Source organism: Natator depressus, chromosome 9 (genome assembly GCF_965152275.1).
Source record: "Natator depressus isolate rNatDep1 chromosome 9, rNatDep2.hap1, whole genome shotgun sequence".
NCBI classification, from domain to species: Eukaryota; Metazoa; Chordata; order Testudines; family Cheloniidae; genus Natator; species Natator depressus.
In genome coordinates this window covers 60,799,865-60,817,308 of record NC_134242.1, presented here as the reverse complement: position 1 = coordinate 60,817,308, position 17,444 = coordinate 60,799,865, and the positions used below count along the sequence as shown (strand labels likewise).

Below are 17,444 nucleotides of genomic sequence, written 5' to 3'. Positions count from 1 at the left end.
CCCAAGCAGAGACAAAAAAAAAAACTCTAACTGCTTTCAGCTGAAAACCTGCTTTCCAGCAGCCCAAAGGAAAAAAAAATTTCCCTTTTTAAAATCTGTGCTTCTTGTTCAAAATATCTCAAATTGATCTCAAAATGATTTCAAGTGAATCCCACCGTTGCCACCATGTCAAGGTTCCTTCCCCACTCTGAACTCTAGGGTACTGATGTGGGGACCTGCATGAAAACCCCCTAAGCTTATTTTTACTAGCTTAGGTTAAAACTTCCCCAAGGTACAAACTATTTTGCCTTTTGTCCTTGGACTTTATTGCTGCCACCACCAAGCGTCTAACAAATATATAACAGGAAAAGAGCCCTCTTGGAAACGTCTTTCCCCCAAAATCCTCCCAAACCCTACACTCCCTTTCCTGGGGAAGGCTTGATAAAAATCCTCACCAATTTGCATAAGTGAACACAGACCCAAACCCTTGGATCTTAAGAACAATGAAAAAGCAATCAGGTTCTTAAAAGAAGAATTTTAATTGAAGAAAAGTAAAAGAATCACCTCTGTAAAATCAGGATGGTAAATACCTTACAGGGTAATCAGATTCAAAACATAGAGAATCCCTCTAGGCAAAACCTTAAGTTACAAAAAGACACAAAAACAGGAATATACATTCCATTCAGCACAGCTTATTTTATCAGCCATTTAAACAAAACAGAATCTAACGCATATCTAGCTAGATTACTTACTAAGTTGTAAGACTCCATTCCTGTTCTGTTCCCAGCAAAAGCCTCACACAGACACACAGAGAAACTTTGTTTCTCCCCCCCTCCAGCTTTGAAAGTATTTTGTCTCCTCATTGGTTATTTTGGTCAGGTGCCAGCGAGTTTATTCTAGTTTTTTAACCCTTTGCAGGTGAAAGGGTTTTTCTACTGGCCAGGAGGGATTTTAAAGGTGTTTACCCTTCCCTTTATATTTATGACAGCTCCATTCCCCATTGATACCCATCGAGCAATGTCCAGAAGGGGGCAGTAATCTTGCCCCATTAACAGTGACCAATCACAACACATTTAGGTGATTTTAGCTCTAAACATAGGTCAGACTAGACAATCACAATGGTCCCCTTTGGCCTTGGAATCTATGAATCTAAAAATCTATGAGTCTGTTTCCTATGACATAGAAAAATCTATGTTTAAAGTATGTTATTTAGTTGCAAATTCAAACACTCAATAATTAGAAATGCAAACAGGTTGCCCATGCAGCCTTAATTCTCTCCCCCCACCCCTGTGCATATGCATAATAATGATGTCTTTAATTACATGATCATATAGTATTTTCCCCATGGGACTCTGCCTTATTCAGTGTCCAGGAGGGACAGTGCTCAGGGAATTCAATATTTCTATTGTTCCTCATTGTTCAGCCTGTGGCCCCTGCCTTATTTACTGCCACCATCTAAACCCTTGGCTGAATACAGAATTACTACGTTTCGAACCGAGCATTTCCAGGGTGATCTCTTTGCAGCATCACAATGCTTCAGCGACATTAATGTTTATCTTCCCAATGTCTCTGAGAGATGACCAAGTATTGTCTCGTTTCACAGAAATGGGGCATGGAGGCTGAAGATTAAATTTATAATTTGCAAAAACCTCCATTAATTTTGGGTGCCCAATTTGAGAAGTGTTGGGCCTGTTTTTTGGAGTACTTGGCATTATATAGAACTTTGCCTGTTTGAAGCCCTGTATGTACATTAACTGATTAGCCCTTACACCCCCCAAGTGAGGTAGGTGATTGTGTTAGGGTTGCTACCTTTCTAATTGCTGGTCACCAGACCCCCAAGGCCCTGCCCCCTGCCCTGCCTCTTCCCCAAGGCCCCATCCCTACTCCATCTCTTTCCCCCAGGGCCTCAGCCCTGCCCAGCCTCTTCCCCCAGGCCCTGCCCCTCCTCCACCTCTATCCTCAAGGTCTTGCCCCCTTCTCCGGCTCTTCCCTATGTAAGGATAAGGCCTCTGTTTGCAGCCATATTGTAAGGCCTAAAGCCTTCGTCTGCAGCCAGATTAAAAGAGCAGCCAAGCAGCAGCCATTAGCTGAAAAGCAGGAAGTCACATCCTCACATTCCATCTAAATTACATTAAAACAATGTAATATCAGGCTGTTAAGAAGGACACCCCGTCCTAATGGCACCCACTATCACCAGATAAACAAAACAGATTTTAAGATGGTTAAAGAAAACCTAGTTTGATAGCATTCTGTCTGTCAAGAAATTATTTATTAATAGTTGTGGTTGTGAAATTTTTATTTTTTTATTGTTTTGTTATTATGGTTTTTACTTTCCTATTGTTTACCTGTATGGTTTTTGTTTGTTTTTTTAATTGTTTTTGTTTGCTGTATAATTAATTTTGCTAGGTGTAAATTAATTAGGGTAGTGGGATATGATTGGTTAGAGAATTATGTTACAATATGTTAGGATTGGTTAGATAGATTTTAGTAAAATGATTGGTTAAGGTACAGCTAAAAAGGACTTAAATTTTATTACATATACTAGGGTTCAAAAGGAAGTTCTTTGGGAACCAACTTCAGGACACAGCCCCAAAGATCAGAGCTGCCAGTCTTTAACACTCTGCCAATGACACCGTGCAGAAACTGGAGTCCCCCAGATGGACCTGGTCCTGACTGGCCATCAAGAAAAGGTCAGCTGTCTCATTGGGTGTGGTGAGCACTGTATGTGTAGCGTGTGCAGTCTGTTTTTGGTGATTGTTAATAAATAGAGGTTATGTAGTATATTACTGTGTAAGGCTCTTTCACTGGCAAAAGGTCCTGCAAAGCTGCAGAAGTAGTATACATCCAGAGCCCTGTGTACTGGGAAAGGATGTGGGTACTTGAATTGACCAGGTTAGTTACACCCTGAGCCCTACTAATTGGGTATGGGTGGCCCTGAGCCGTACGGATTGCGTAAGGGTAGGTGCTTTTCACCTGGAGCCCTACGAATTGGGAAAAGGTGGGGGTGCCGTGATGTGTGCAGGTAACAATTTTGGTGGAAAGAATGCAGGTAGCCTAAGGTCTTTTGGACTGAACTGATAGAGTCTAACACAGTAAATAATAGCAGAGTACCTGGGCCTTCTGTCAGAAAGGGTCGCTACCTATCTGGTAGAATGACCACCCCAGAACAACAAGAGAAAAAGGAAATGAAGAAAAGGAGGGGGAGGCTAGTTGAGGAGCCCACCCTCCTTACTAAATGGGTAGTGGGACAAAGCCTGTGCCCATGGGAAAGGACTGTTCAGCGAGGAAAGCAGGATCGGGCCCAGACAAGGAGGCAGGCAACAGATAAAGAGATTGGAAAACAGGTTCGGAGCCCTGGGGGCGTAGTGGCAGGAGTAAAGAAAGGAGTAGGTACAGGCATGGGGATTTCAGATGCCTGGGACAATACCTGAAATGTTGAAATCTGAGTTAATGAAGGTGTCATTTTGGGAGATAAGCAAGTGATTTAAGGAAAGAGAGTGAGAAGTTAACTCTGCAGAGGCTGGAGGGAATTAAGCAGTTGAACGTTGTGAAAATGTTAATAAGGAAAAGTGCTATAGGAAAAGAATTCTTGGTTTCTCTGCAGCCGTTCTGAAGGAAAAATGGGCCCTTTTCCAAAGGAATGTCTGTAAATAAGCCAGGCAAAGAGACAATCTGATTTAAATCATTTGACTATAAACAATTTAGTCAAATTCGCTAAAAGAACATAAGGGGTTTCTATTGGAACTGAACTGCCCCCAAATGTATACAAATGTAATCTATGTACAGCTGTATGAAAATTAAAGCAGTGTAAGGGATGTTAAGCAAAAGAGTATGTATGTATCTCTGTGTGTGTATATACATATATTGTGTAAATATGTGAGGTTTTAAGGACCTAAATCAATACTCCTGGTTTTTAGATTTAAGATGTTTTGATTTTGTTTTGTTTTTAAATAATACCACTAAAATCCATTTGAATCTTTCATTCAAAGTTGCAAAACTGACAGACACTTTTTTTCCAGACATAGGTAACTAGTGTTGTTTGGCTTTGGTATTTAGCATTTAACCCTTATGGTACCTCAATGCTTTATAAAGTTCAATATCTTTTGAAAGACCAAAGTTGTGGCTGCAGCAGGGCAGTCAAACCCAGGAGAATGGGAAGAGATTCTGGATTTGTAACAAAAAAGCAGATAAGAGCTGTAGTTTAAAAAAAAAAAAAAAGAAATTAAAAAAAAGACAGTGTCCCTCTGGAGCAACAGTAGGGGAGAGATGCGCACAAAAAAAGCAACATTAGGAACACTGAGCCTTAAGGTGGCTTTGAGACTGTCCCTTTGATAAGGGTACATGAAAACTCTGTGAGCGCAAGAGAAACAGTTACACTGTATGTAAAAACTGATGTGGCTAATGTTATAAAAGTTAAACTAAGGAAGGAATGTGCATTTTTCCCAGGACATGGGCAATGTATATTGTAGAAGGAGTAAAAGAAATGCAAACAAAACATTCTGCTTAATTAAAATCCCATTAGGGCTCCAAAGGGAGCCACAATAGGTTGTGTTTTCTTTTTCAGATTGTGTGTTTTGAAAGCAGGAGTTGAAGTGGAAAGAAATCAAAACTCTGGTGGAAGTTGATTGTGTCCCTTTTAAGACAGAGTCTCTGAGCTCTGCTGATGGCTTTGGATCCAAAAGCAAGGCAGAAAGCATCTGTGTTGATGCAAATTACCTAACTGATAGAGGACGGAGAGAACTGCCCATAAATGGCAGCACCAAAGGAGCTGCAGATAAAGGATATACCTGGTCACAAACAAACTACCTGAAACCAAAAGGCTCAAATTATGACCCCCCAGAGAAGGTGAAAAAAGAAGTCAACCCTAAGAATAAGAGGGACAGGCTAACCTTAAGTAGAAAAAAAAATACTTTTTTGTTTGTATGCACAGTGCTGAAATCTGAAGACAGGTACAAAAGGGGTCTGCTTATATGCATGACACCCCTACCTTTTAATTCACCAAAACCCCAAGAATATAATTAAATTTAAAAAATTTCAAAAAAACATTGAACACACTGGCCTCAAAAACAAATTGTCTAAATAAAAAGGCATGGTATAACAAGATACCTTTAATAGATTTAATGCTAATATTATTGTTAATATTAAACATTGGGATAAATTTAAGGTTAATAAGTACCCCTGTAACAATGTATAGTGTGTATGATTTTTGGAAAAAACCTTTAATGTCCTAGGGTAATGCTTCTCAGCTATTACCTATAAATGAACTTAAAGCTTAGCACAGCAGAAAAAACATTACAAACCTGGTCTGCTGTATGAAAAGGGAAACTGGGGTACACCACCTTATGAAATTAATAACTGAACAGTGGGTTAATTCACCCTTAAAGGGTAAAAGCCATTAAACCTGGCCTGCCTATAGAACAAAAACACAAGAAAGCATGGGGGTAATTCCTCTGTTTTGCCTGCAATCAACAAGTGTATTTGTAAAAGAAAGGAATATTTTAAGCAATAATCTGCCATCCCAAAAGGGGTAGAAACATGTTCTTTTTGTCTTTCAAAAAATCAGGAGAAGCTGGTACCAGCTAAAGAGCAAACCAAAATACCACGAATTTACTGTTGCGACGAAAATTGTATTTTGTGCTTTATGTTTGTTTTGTGGTATTTGTCTTGTTGCTTGCATTGTTGTGTATTGTGTTACAAAAGGAGAGGTTACTGCATTAGGCAAAAAAGGATTAATAAGCATTTTAACTGTATTTACAAAAACCAATGTTGCAAAAGGCCAGAGGTCAAGGAACGCCAGTTTGTTAACAGGGAAACATCCTTAGGTGGTAAAAGCACATTTAAAGGCAAAATATGCATGAAACACAAGGTTTATCTGTTGGCGGGAATAAAAGGATGGACATGAAAAATTTTGAAGCACAAAGTGAAATTACCAAGGGAAAAAAAGGGTATTAAAAACACTGGTTGCTTGGGAAAAAAAATCAGTAATAATTGGCAAGTCTTAATCAACTTCCAGCACACAAGCCCAGCTGAATGCACCTGGGTGTTGTATAAAATTGAATGTAAGGAAAGGAAGGCCATTGGAACACCTTCCCTGATTACTATAAGGGGCAGTACATAAAGGCCCAGTGAAGGTCTAGCTGCCCTAATACTATCTCAGTGTAAACTACTAAAGGTTATTGGATTTGGCTAGCAGCCAAGAGGGATGGGTAGCCTAAAAAAAGACCCCCAAGAAGTGAATGAAACTGCTTTGGGTGAAACTGGATTAGGAGTTGAAGTACTGGATGCTACTAACATAGAGTAATGGCAAACAAACGAAGTTATGTTACAGCTAAAATACAAGAATTGGAAAAGCCCATCAGTGTATCCTTGTCAAAATTAGAAATGGGACAACAATTATTTTCTAAAATACTGCCAATATGGCAACAGCAAGGGAAAAAGAATCTGTTACTTTTAGCAGGGACTATGGATACAGTACAAGAAAATGTGTGCTTAGCATTAGCCTGTACACAGGCCCAGAAAATAAGTCAGCAGTTAGTTATTCAAATAATTTGGGAAGGCATGCAAGGAAATTTACCTTTGGAAATAAAAAAGTTGTTGTGGGAAAATGTTACAGAAGGGGAGAAGCAATTAATGATGTGGTAAAAATTGGTAAATTTTACCCTAAATAAAGTTCAAAGGGTTCTACAAGCATATGTAGTAACCGTACACCCCAGTCTAACTATTAATATATATCCAGTGGTACCTGTAAAAATCCAATTAACAAAAAATGTGGCTATGTATTCCACTGATCATCATTCCTGGGCATATTTAAAAAACCCCAACAATGGAAAACATTAACGTGTTTCAGTGTGTAGCCAATAAAAAATTGGGATGTGTGTGTAAAAATCAAAATTTACAAGAAAAAGATAAATGTATCTATGTTAAAGACAAAAACCCTAACATTGTGTGTTTAATATATTCACTACACAAAAGTCAGCTGTTGTATATGCAGGAAGGGGATGGGTTTGTGTTAAAAGTCATTGTCCAATGGTAGTAGTAAATGATAAGGAATTGTATTTTATAACTTATTTAGTTAATAGATGTTTCTGCAACATTACAAAGATTAAAAGTTGTGATTTTGAATACTATGTACCTGTATGAATTGTAAACTACTTAAAGTTTAAACCACAGTTGTATCACAATGTAATGCCTATAATCTTAGGCACGAATAGGACCATGATAAAAAAATTGTTAATCCATCCTATGTTACATTCGCATTTACAAAATATTGCAAAGACGGGAGAACAAATACGTATTAAAGTACAACATAATAATACAGAAATCACTCATGTACTAAAAACTATTGCAAATGCAGGATATCACTCGTGGTGGAAAACACTATTAGGGTGATCACCTTCTGCAACGGGTATGCTAAATATCATGGTTCACCCCATTGTGGTGATCACTGGAATCCAGTTGGCTTTATTAGTAAGCATAGTAGCTTTGGCTTGCTGGATGAAGAGAACTGTTCGAAAACTACAGAAAGCTAGCATGCAAAATCAAATAGGGTCCTGGTCAATTGTACCCAGGAGGCAAGCCCAAGCTCAGCAGGTCTGAGTATTGGACTTCTGAAATAGTAATGACAGCTTTGGTAAAAGTGTCATTAAGTAGTGGACTGTAAGGATAAGGCCTTTGTCTGCAGCCATATTGTAAGGCCTAAAGCCTGAGGCCTTCGTCTGCAGCCTGATTAAAAGAAGGGCCAAGCAGCAGCCATTAGCTGAGAAGCAGGACGTCACATCCTCACATTCCATCTAAGTTTCATTAAAACAATGTAATATCAGGCTGTTAAGAAGGAGACCCCGTCCTAATGGCACCCACTATCCCCAGATAAAGAAACAGATCTTAAGATGGCTAAAGAAAACTTAGTTTGATAGCATTCTGTCTGTCAAGAAATCACTTATCAATAGTAGTGGTTGTGAAATCCTCATTTCTTTATTGTTTTGTCATTATGGTCCCCGCTTCCCTATTGTTTACCTGTATGATCTCTGTCTAGTTCTTTAATTGTTTCAGTCTGCTATATAATTAATTTTGCTAGGTGTAAATTAATTAGGGTAGTGGGATATAATTGGTTAAAGAATTATGTTACAATCTGTTAGGATTGGTTAGATAGATTTCAGTAAAATGATTGGTTAAGGTACAGCTAAAAAGGACTCAAACTTCACTTTATAAACTGGGGTCCAAAAGGAAGTTCTTTGGGAATTAACTCTAGGACACAGCCCCAAAGATCAGAGCTGCCAGACCTCAACACGCTGCCAATGACACCATGCAGAAACTGGAGTCCCCCAGATGGACCTGATTCTGACTGGCCATCAAGAAAAGGTCAGCTGTCTTATTGGGAGTGGTGAGCACTGTATGTGTAGCGTGTGCAGTCTGTTTTTGGTGATTGTTAATAAATAGAGGGTATGTAGTATATTACTGTGTAAGGCTCTTTCACTGGCAAAAGGTCCTGCAAAGCTGCAGAAGTAATATACACCCGGAGCCCTATGTATTAGGAAAGAGTGTGGGTACTTAAGGTCATAGAATAGTCATAGAATCACAGAATATCAGGGTTGGAAGGGACCTCAGGAGGTCATCTAGTCCAACCCCCTGCTCAAATCCCCAATTTTTGCCCCAGATCCCTAAATGGTCCCCTCAAGGATTGAACTCACAACCCAGGGTTTAGCAGGCCAATGCTCAAACCACTGAACTATCCCTTCCCCCCAGATTAGTTACACCCTGAGCCCTATGAATTGGGTACAGGTGGCCCTGAGCCCTATAAATTGGGTAAGGGTAGGTAGGTGCTTTTCGCCTGGGCCCTACGAATTGGGAAAAGGTGGGGGTGCCTAAATTAACCGGGTTACTCCTGGAGCCCTACAGACTGGGAAAAGGTGAGGTGCCCTAGTGTGTGCAGGTAACACATAGGCCTCACCCCTGCTCTGCCTCTTCCCACAAGGCCCCGGGTCCCCTTTTCAACTAGACTGTCCAGTCAAAAACTGGCAACCCATTATGGCACTCAGACACTGAAGGTAAAAGCCGGACAGGTGGCAAACCTTGAGTGTGTGTAATTATCATCCTCATTCTATAGATGGGTAAAAAAAGTAATGCAGTGAGTCAGTAAACATGAGCATTAGACCTGGGGGTCAGGTAGTGTGCCTTGTATCACATAGACAGAGATAGAATCCAATTCTTCGGGGCAGCATTCAACTCTCTTACATGAGACCGTCCTTTCTCTTCCTACTCTCCTCCCACAAGAACGAGGGGATGCCATGAATGAAAGACAGCAGATTCCAAACTGATACAAAGAAATATTTTTTCACACAATGCGAAAATAGCATATGGGACTCAGTGCCACAAGATACCACTGAGGCCAGGATCTTAATAGGGTTCTGACCATGACTGGATATTTAATGGCTAAGAACAGCAGGGTTTGTAATAGAAAGGATGAAATAAATAACCAAATGCTTTGGAAGGGCTTTAAGCCCTCCCGCTTCAGCGCATAGACCAAACTCTAATAACTGATGAGGTGAAGAAGAAACTTCCCCAGCCACCAGGCTATTCCACAGCTGCCACCATAGAGTTTGTTGAACCTTGCTCTGCAGCAGCTTTCACTGGCCACTGTCAGAGGCAGGATACTTGAGTAGGTGGAGCCTTGGTCTGGTCTCATTTAGTCTGACAGCTCCTGTTTATGCCAAGATGCAGAGAAACTGTCTCTGTGGATCTGCAATATTTATCTGTCAATTTATATTAGTGACATTTCCTAGTTGTGTATTTTAATAAGTCTAACTAAGCACCAGTCTCCTGGAACCAAGACTGTGCTGAACTCCAGGATTCTCCAAAGCAGAGCAGAGAGAATCCGTCCCATCCAACATGATTAATTTGTTCCCATTTGAAGAATCTGCCAGAAGTTTTTACATCTGCGTGAGATTAAAGGGATCATATCATAGGCAGTGAACAGGCAAGGTCATGTTCCCATGCTCCAAAGGAAGGGAAAGTCCCATTAGCAGGGCTGATGCTGTGAGGATGGCTCTGACCCAAAGCCGTAACAATTTGGTTCAAAACCAAGAAACAATTGCGCAGAGATGTCCAAAATGTCAGCCAATATATCATCATTTATTATTAAAAACAGCAGCAGTAATAGATAATGACAATGATGGGAGTTATGTAGTCCAGGGGTTTCTCAATCTTTTCCTTTCTGAGGCCCCACCAACATGCTGTAAAAACTCCATGGCCCACCTGTGCCACAACACCAGGTTTTCTACGTGTAAAAGCCAGGGCCGGCGTTAGAGGGTAGCAAGTAGGACAATTGCCCAGGGCCCCATGCCACGGGGGGACTCACAAAGCTACATTGCTCAGGCTTCAGCTTCAGCCCTGGATGGCAGGGCTCCGGGGTTCAACCCCATGAGATGGGGCTTTGGCTTTCTGCCCTGGGCCCCAGTAAGTCTAATGCCAGCCCTGCTTGTTGGACCCCATGCAAGCGGTCCTGCCCCCCCTCCCCCGACTCCCGGGCCCCAGAGCCCTGGCTGAGAACCACTGATGTAGTCCACTGCCCTTAGATAAGGCATGTCTCCTCTTCTTACCTTTAGAAAGGCTGATACCACTGATCATGTTCCTTTTTTGCAGCTGGTAAAAGGCGATTTCTTGCAGACAGGCTCTCTCCAGCTCTGAGAGACTATGCAGGGGCGTAGGCTGCATTCTGACTCTCTGTCCCAACATAGAAGCTTTGGTAAAATTCCCCTGAAATATAAATGAGAAAACATGGAAGGTGGAAAATCGAAACTGTTTTGCTTGGGAGAGGAGTGGTAAAAATCTGACAACTGTATAGAAACTTTCAATCCCAACTACCCCCACTTACACCAAAAAATACATCAATGATCTTCAGATTGCAAAGAGAAGCACTCAGAAGTGTGGAAGGCCAGCTGAGGTTCTGCAGCCAGCCTTAACTCTGGCCTCTGGGGCACATGTATCACTACAGTACAAGCCAAGATCTCTGGGTCCAGCCAAGCTGTGCATTCCTGATTCTGAGCGCAGAGGAGGGCCAGTTTAGTTCTCTTCTATATACGTTTTTATACCCCAGATTGAGCACCTTCCAGCAGCGTATAAGCCATGTGACTATTCATCTCTCACATGTTGGTTGTTCTCTCATCCTCTCCCTCAAAGGAAGAAGCATATGCAGTGGATTGTCTTCTTTTTGACAGTGTGCCATTTTATTATTAATTGCCATTATTATTTTTTATTATAGCAAAGAAACAGGTCTGCTGTAGTTAAGGTCAAAACCAGCTTTCTGTTCTAAATGCTCTAAAATCTGTACAGTTATCAAATTGCCTTGAAATTTGGGATGCCTCACAGAGGGACAAGGTAAGGGCAGTGACTCAAATTTGGGGGCATTTAACGAAGGGGTTCCCAAAATACAGCACCAAGGAAAAAACTTTTTTTAATAAACGTTGACAGATTCTGGTAACCTTTTTTGCTCACAGATAGTGATCAAACCAGGGTTCAGATCTTCACACCAGGGTCTCCATTGCTCAAGGGTTACCCCACCAGAGTGCCTGGCAACCACCAGCCCTTTTGAGGAAATCAGATTGAAAGAGTTTGCTTCTCCACTTAGATACTTGGGGAAGGCTCATTTGCCTATTCGCATGCCTAACAGATTATGCTGAGCATGTGCAGAGAGAGTGGCTAACCATCTGGAAAACTACTTCTACATAACAGGAGCTATATTCGGCTCATTGACTCTGAGCACTGGCACTGTAAGTTCAAATCCAGTTTGGGCAGAATTCTGAAGTAAAAGAGTAAGCATATTGCTCCAATCTGCCTCCACCAAAGTTTTTTTTAATTATTATTTTGGGGAAGTGTAATCTGAATACAGCAGAATATTCATAAAATGTTAAAACTGTTTTGAAAACAAACTACATAAGCAAATGCTCCCTGGATGGGGAAGGTGATCAGGGATGCAAGAATAGGTGGGAATAGGGGAAGAATGGTTTGGGTCTGTCTCTCATTCAGGGGTGCAATCCAGACTAATGAGGGATTGTGTCACTGCCTGCCCTGAAACCTGGGGTGCCTCACAGTGCTTTGTTGCTGTAGCTCCCAACCTGGGCCACTCACAAACAGCCTGACAACATGCAGGTCACATCCTGAGTGTCTGTGAATAGCCACAGCCCTGGTCCAGCAACTCGGACCCCAGCAGCCCATCAGCAATACACCAGTCACACTCTGGCTTCCACCAGCCTCGATTACAACTTGCAGGGTGACCCCAATGCACTCCCAGTCCTGAATTTCCCCCCCAAACAGGTGTCCAGCATTGTCCAGCCCTCTCCTGGAGAGTTTAGACATTTTAGGTCCATTGCCCCTGTAAGGGACAAATATACAACAGTCTGCTACTTTAAATGGAGTTACCCAAACAATTCACAACGCTGGATTAGTTTTGATCAAGGAATAAAACAAGGTTATTGAACAACAAAAACACAGATTTTAAGTGAGTACAAGTGTAAGGCATTAAAGTCAGAAACAGTTACAAAAGAAATAAAGATAAATGCTTTCTAGTAACTAAATTTAACAAACTAGACTTGGTTCAAAGTAAAATTCTTACCACATGTTCCCAGCAACATAGCTGACCAAATTCTTAAATCAGGATCTGCCCCCAAAGGACTGTTTCCTTTGTCTTCTCAGGTGAAAGAGTGAGCAAGAGAGAGAGAGAAAATACCAAGGGTGTTTTGCCCCTCACTTTTATAGTCCAGTCCCCCTTTGAAATGCATTTTCCTGTGGTTTAACCTACATAAAGTTCCTTCCTATGGCATCTCCTGGTTAAAGAGGTTCCATGCTGCTGTTTGCTAAAATACACCTCAATATTTTCCTGCCCCATTCCTTGCCAAAGAACGGCCACTGGATGGGTAATTGCCAATGAACATTGCTGACTACCTGGATAGAGATTATTACAATGATGTGTAGGGTGTGAATACATGGGTGCATTCGATCACAGTCTGCAGTGAGGGAGTGGGTATTATGAGGAGGTGGATAATGGGAATGTGTGGTAAGGGTGGGAAGCGGGGTTGGGGACTCAGGGAGGGAAAGGGGAGAAGATGGGAGGGGTTGGTGAATTTGAGGTAGCAAAGGAAGTTGGGGGTTTAGGAGTGGGGGCCCGATAAGCCCTGAATTTGCCCCTTACATGTGCATGCTGGGCTCAGGGGGAGTCCTATCCTTCTGCAGGCATCTGAGCCATCCTCCACCCATTGTGTGCCCTGGGATCTGGGGGACCCTGCTTCTCTTGTCTCAGCCCCTCTCCCTGCCCCTCCATATGAGCTGGGTTCTGGGGTGCAGGGAATGAAGTTAACAAATGTAAACACCTGAAATCCAGAAAATGAATAGTTAAGATACACATCCCCCTGTGTGGTGTGGGGGAGGGCAGGTCGGGGGCAGGGGCTAGGGGTATGGCTGGGGAAGTGTGGCAGAAGCAGAGGCAGGAGTGCCAGCTGGAGATGGGTAATGGGATTGAGGGGCCCAGCACACAGCTCCGGCTACATACCCACAGTAGGGTGCAGGCCTCCAGTGAGCTGCTGCCTGCGATACTGTACACAGCAGCACACGGCAGGAGACAGCACGGAGCAACTTCTTACCTGGTAATGGGTTCTGCAGGGCCAGCCAATGGCTTAGGCCTGGTCTACACTACGAGTTTAGGTCGAATTTAGTAGCGTTATCTCGATTTAACCCTGCACCCGTCCACACTACGAAGCCCTTTTTTTCGACTTAAAGGGCTCTTAAAATCGATTTCTTTACTCCACCCCCGATGGGGGGATTAGCGCTGAAATCGGCCTTGCCGGGTCAAATTTGGGGTACTGTGGACGCATTTCAACGGTATTGGCCTCCGGGAGCTATCCCAGAGTGCTCAGTTGTGACCACTCTGGACAGCACTCTCAACTCAGATCCACTGGCCAGGTATACAGGAAAAGACCCGTAAACTTTTGAATCTCATTTCCTGTTTGGCCAGCAAGGCGAGCTCACCTGCACAGGTCACCATGCAGAGCTCATCATCACAGGAGACCATGCAGTCCCAGAATCACCGAAGAGCTCCAGCATGGACCAAATGGGAGATACAGGATCTGATCACTGTATGGGGAGACGAATCCGTGCTGGCAGAACTCCGTTCAAAAAGACGAAATGCCAAAATATTTGAAAAAATCTCCAGTGGCATGAATGACAGAGGCTATAACAGGGACCAGCAGCAGTGCCGCGTGAAAATTAAGGCGCTCAGGCTAGCCTACCAAAAAACCAGAGAGGCAAATGGCCACTCGGCTCAGAGCCCCAGAAATGCCACTTCTATGATGAGCTGCATGCCATTCTAGGGGGTGCAGCCACCACTACCCCAACCCTGTGCTTTGACTCCATCCAAGGAGTGGGAGGCAACACGGAAGCAGGTTTTGGAGGCGAGGAAGATGATGATGAGGAGGAGGTTGTAGATAGCTCACAGCAAGGAAGCGGAGAAACCGGTTTCCCCAACAGCCAGGATCTGTTTATCACCCTGGACCTGGACCCAGTACCCCCCAAATCCACCCAAAGCGGGCTCCGGGACCCTGAAGGCGGAGAAGGGACCTCTGATGAGTGCACCTTTGTAAATATTATACATGATTTAAAAGCAAGCGTGTTTAATGGCATTCGCGGCCAGTACAGCTACTGGAAAAGTCTTTTAACGTGTCTGGGGATGGAGCGGAAATCCTCCAGGGACATCTCCATAAAGCTCTCCTGGATGTACTCCCAAAGCCAATATAGCTACTGGAAAAGTCTGTTAACCTGTCTGGGGATGGAGCGGAAATCCTCCAGGGACATCTCCATAAAGTTTTCCTGGATGTACTCCCAAAGCCTTTGCAAAAGGTTTCTGGGGAGGGCAGCCTTATTGCATCCTCCATGGTAGGACACTTTACCACGCCAGGCCAGTAGCACGTAGTCGGGAATCATTGCAGAACAAAGCACTGCAGCGTATGGTCCTGGTGTTTGCTGGCATTCAAACAACATCAGTTCTTTATCTCTCTGTGTTACCCTCAGGAGAGTGATATCATACATGGGCACCTGCTTGAAATAGGGTGGTTTTAGTAAGCGGACATTCAGAGGTGACTGTTCCTGCTGGGCTGTTTGCCTGTGGCTGAACAGAAATCTTCCCCGCTGTTAGCCACGTGGTGGGGGGAGGGGTGAAGCCATCATCCCAGAGAATTGGGTGTGTGTCAGGGGGGGAGTTAGTTGGGTTTCTGCTGCACGTGAACCCAAAAACCACAGCCCCTCCTTTTAAATGGCCAACCCATTTTAAAGGGCCAACCCAACCGCTACTTCATTTGGGAAATGAGGGCGCTGCTGTTTGAAGCCATTCCCACATGTTATGAAGTTTAAAGAAGCCAAAAGACTGTGGCTTACCATGGCTGCCTGCAAGCCGAATTCTGCTGCCCGGCCCTGCGTAAGTGATCTCTCACACCAAACCGGCATACCCTCAATAAGAGGCAAAATGCAACCTTGTAATGAAAGCACATGTGCTATGTAATGTTAACAGCAAGGTTTACCCTGAAAAAGCATACCCATTGTTCTTTTCAACTACCACTCTCCCCTTTTTTCCCCCTCCACCAGCTGCATATGTTTCTCCTTCCCAGAGGCTAGCGAAGATTAGAAGGCGAAAAAAACGCACTTGTGATGAAATGTTCTCTGACCTCATGCTATCCTCCCACACTGACAGAGCACAACAAAATACCTGGAGGCTGACAATCTCAGAGTGCAGGAAAACACAATATGACCGCGAGGAGATGTGGCGAGCTGAAGATGGTAGGTGGCGTCAGCTTGCTGAAAGTAGGCAGGAGTCAATGCTCAGGCTGCTGGAGGATCAAACTCATATGCTCCAGAGTATGGTTGAGCTGCAGGAAAGGCAACAGGAGCACAGACCATCGCTACAGTCCCTGTGTAACCAGCTGCCCTACTCCCCAAGTTCCATAGCCTCCACACCCAGACGGCCAACAACGTGGTGGGGGGGGCCTCCGGCCACCCAGCCACTCCACCCCAGAGGATTGCCCTAGCAACAGAAGGCTGGCATTCAATAAGTTTTAAAGTGCTATGTGGCCTTGTCCTTCCCTCCTCCACCACCCCACCCAGTGCTTCCCTCCTCCACCACCCCTCCCGGGCTACCTTGGCAGTTGACAAGAACTTCCCCTTCATGTTAGTCCCCCAGGGGATCCTGGCAGTCATCTTGGGAACAGATGGCCAGGAACCCCTGGGGGACTAAAATGAAGGGGAAGGGAGTCCAGGAGAGCTGGCTGTATTTCAAGGAATCCCTGTTGAGGTTACAGGGACAAACCATCCCGATGAGTCGAAAGAATAGTAAATATGGCAGGCGACCAGCTTGGCTTAACGGTGAAATCCTAGCGGATCTTAAACATAAAAAAGAAGCTTACAAGAAGTGGAAGGTTGGACATATGACCAGGGAAGATTATAAGAATATTGTTCGGGCATGTAGGAAAGATATCAGGAGGGCCAAATCGCACCTGGAGCTGCAGCTAGCAAGAGATGTCAAGAGTAACAAGAAGGGTTTCTTCAGGTATGTTGGCAACAAGAAGAAAGCCAAGGAAAGTGTGGGCCCCTTACTGAATGAGGGAGGCAACCTAGTGACAGAGGATGTGGAAAAAGCTAATGTACTCAATGCTTTTTTTGCCTCTGTTTTCACTAACAAGGTCAGCTCCCAGACTGCTGCGCTGGGCATCACAGAATGGGGAAGAGATGGCCAGCCCTCTGTGGAGATAGAGTTGGTTAGGGACTATTTAGAAAAGCTGGACGTGCACAAGTCCATGGGGCCGGACGAGTTGCATCCGAGAGTGCTGAAGGAATTGGCGGCTGTGATTGCAGAGCCCTTGGCCATTATCTTTGAAAACTCGTGGCGAACGGGGGAAGTCCCGGATGACTGGAAAAAGGCTAATGTAGTGCCAATCTTTAAAAAAGGGAAGAAGGAGGATCCTGGGAACTACAGGCCAGTCAGCCTCACCTCAGTCCCTGGAAAAATCATGGAGCAGGTCCTCAAAGAATCAATCCTGAAGCACTTACATGAGAGGAAAGTGATCAGGAACAGTCAGCATGGGTTCACCAAGGGAAGGTCATGCCTGACTAATCTAATCGCCTTTTATGATGGGATTACTGGTTCTGTGGATGAAGGGAAAGCAGTGGATGTATTGTTTCTTGACTTTAGCAAAGCTTTTGACACGGTCTCCCACAGTATTCTTGTCAGCAAGTTAAGGAAGTATGGGCTGGATGAATGCACTATAAGGTGGGTAGAAAGCTGGCTAGATTGTCGGGCTCAACAGGTAGTGATCAATGGCTCCATGTCTAGTTGGCAGCCGGTGTCAAGTGGTGTGCCCCAGGGGTCGGTCCTGGGGCCGGTTTTGTTCAATATCTTCATAAATGATCTGGAGGATGGTGTGGATTGCACT

General features: G+C 43.8%; 1 protein-coding gene across 1 annotated transcript in view; it reads right to left on the bottom strand.

Annotated features, from left to right (window-relative positions):
• Positions 1-14,853, bottom strand: part of ARHGAP36 (Rho GTPase activating protein 36) — a 58,404-nt gene extending 43,551 nt beyond the window's left edge. The window contains exons 1-2 of the mRNA XM_074964356.1: positions 14,782-14,853; positions 10,575-10,731 (exon numbers count right to left, since the gene is read on the bottom strand). Of these exons, the coding sequence (XP_074820457.1) occupies positions 10,575-10,731; positions 14,782-14,823 (199 nt within the window). The 5' untranslated portion in view covers positions 14,824-14,853. The remainder of the gene's footprint in view (positions 1-10,574; positions 10,732-14,781) is intronic.
• Between the last annotated feature and the right edge of the window lie 2,591 nt (positions 14,854-17,444).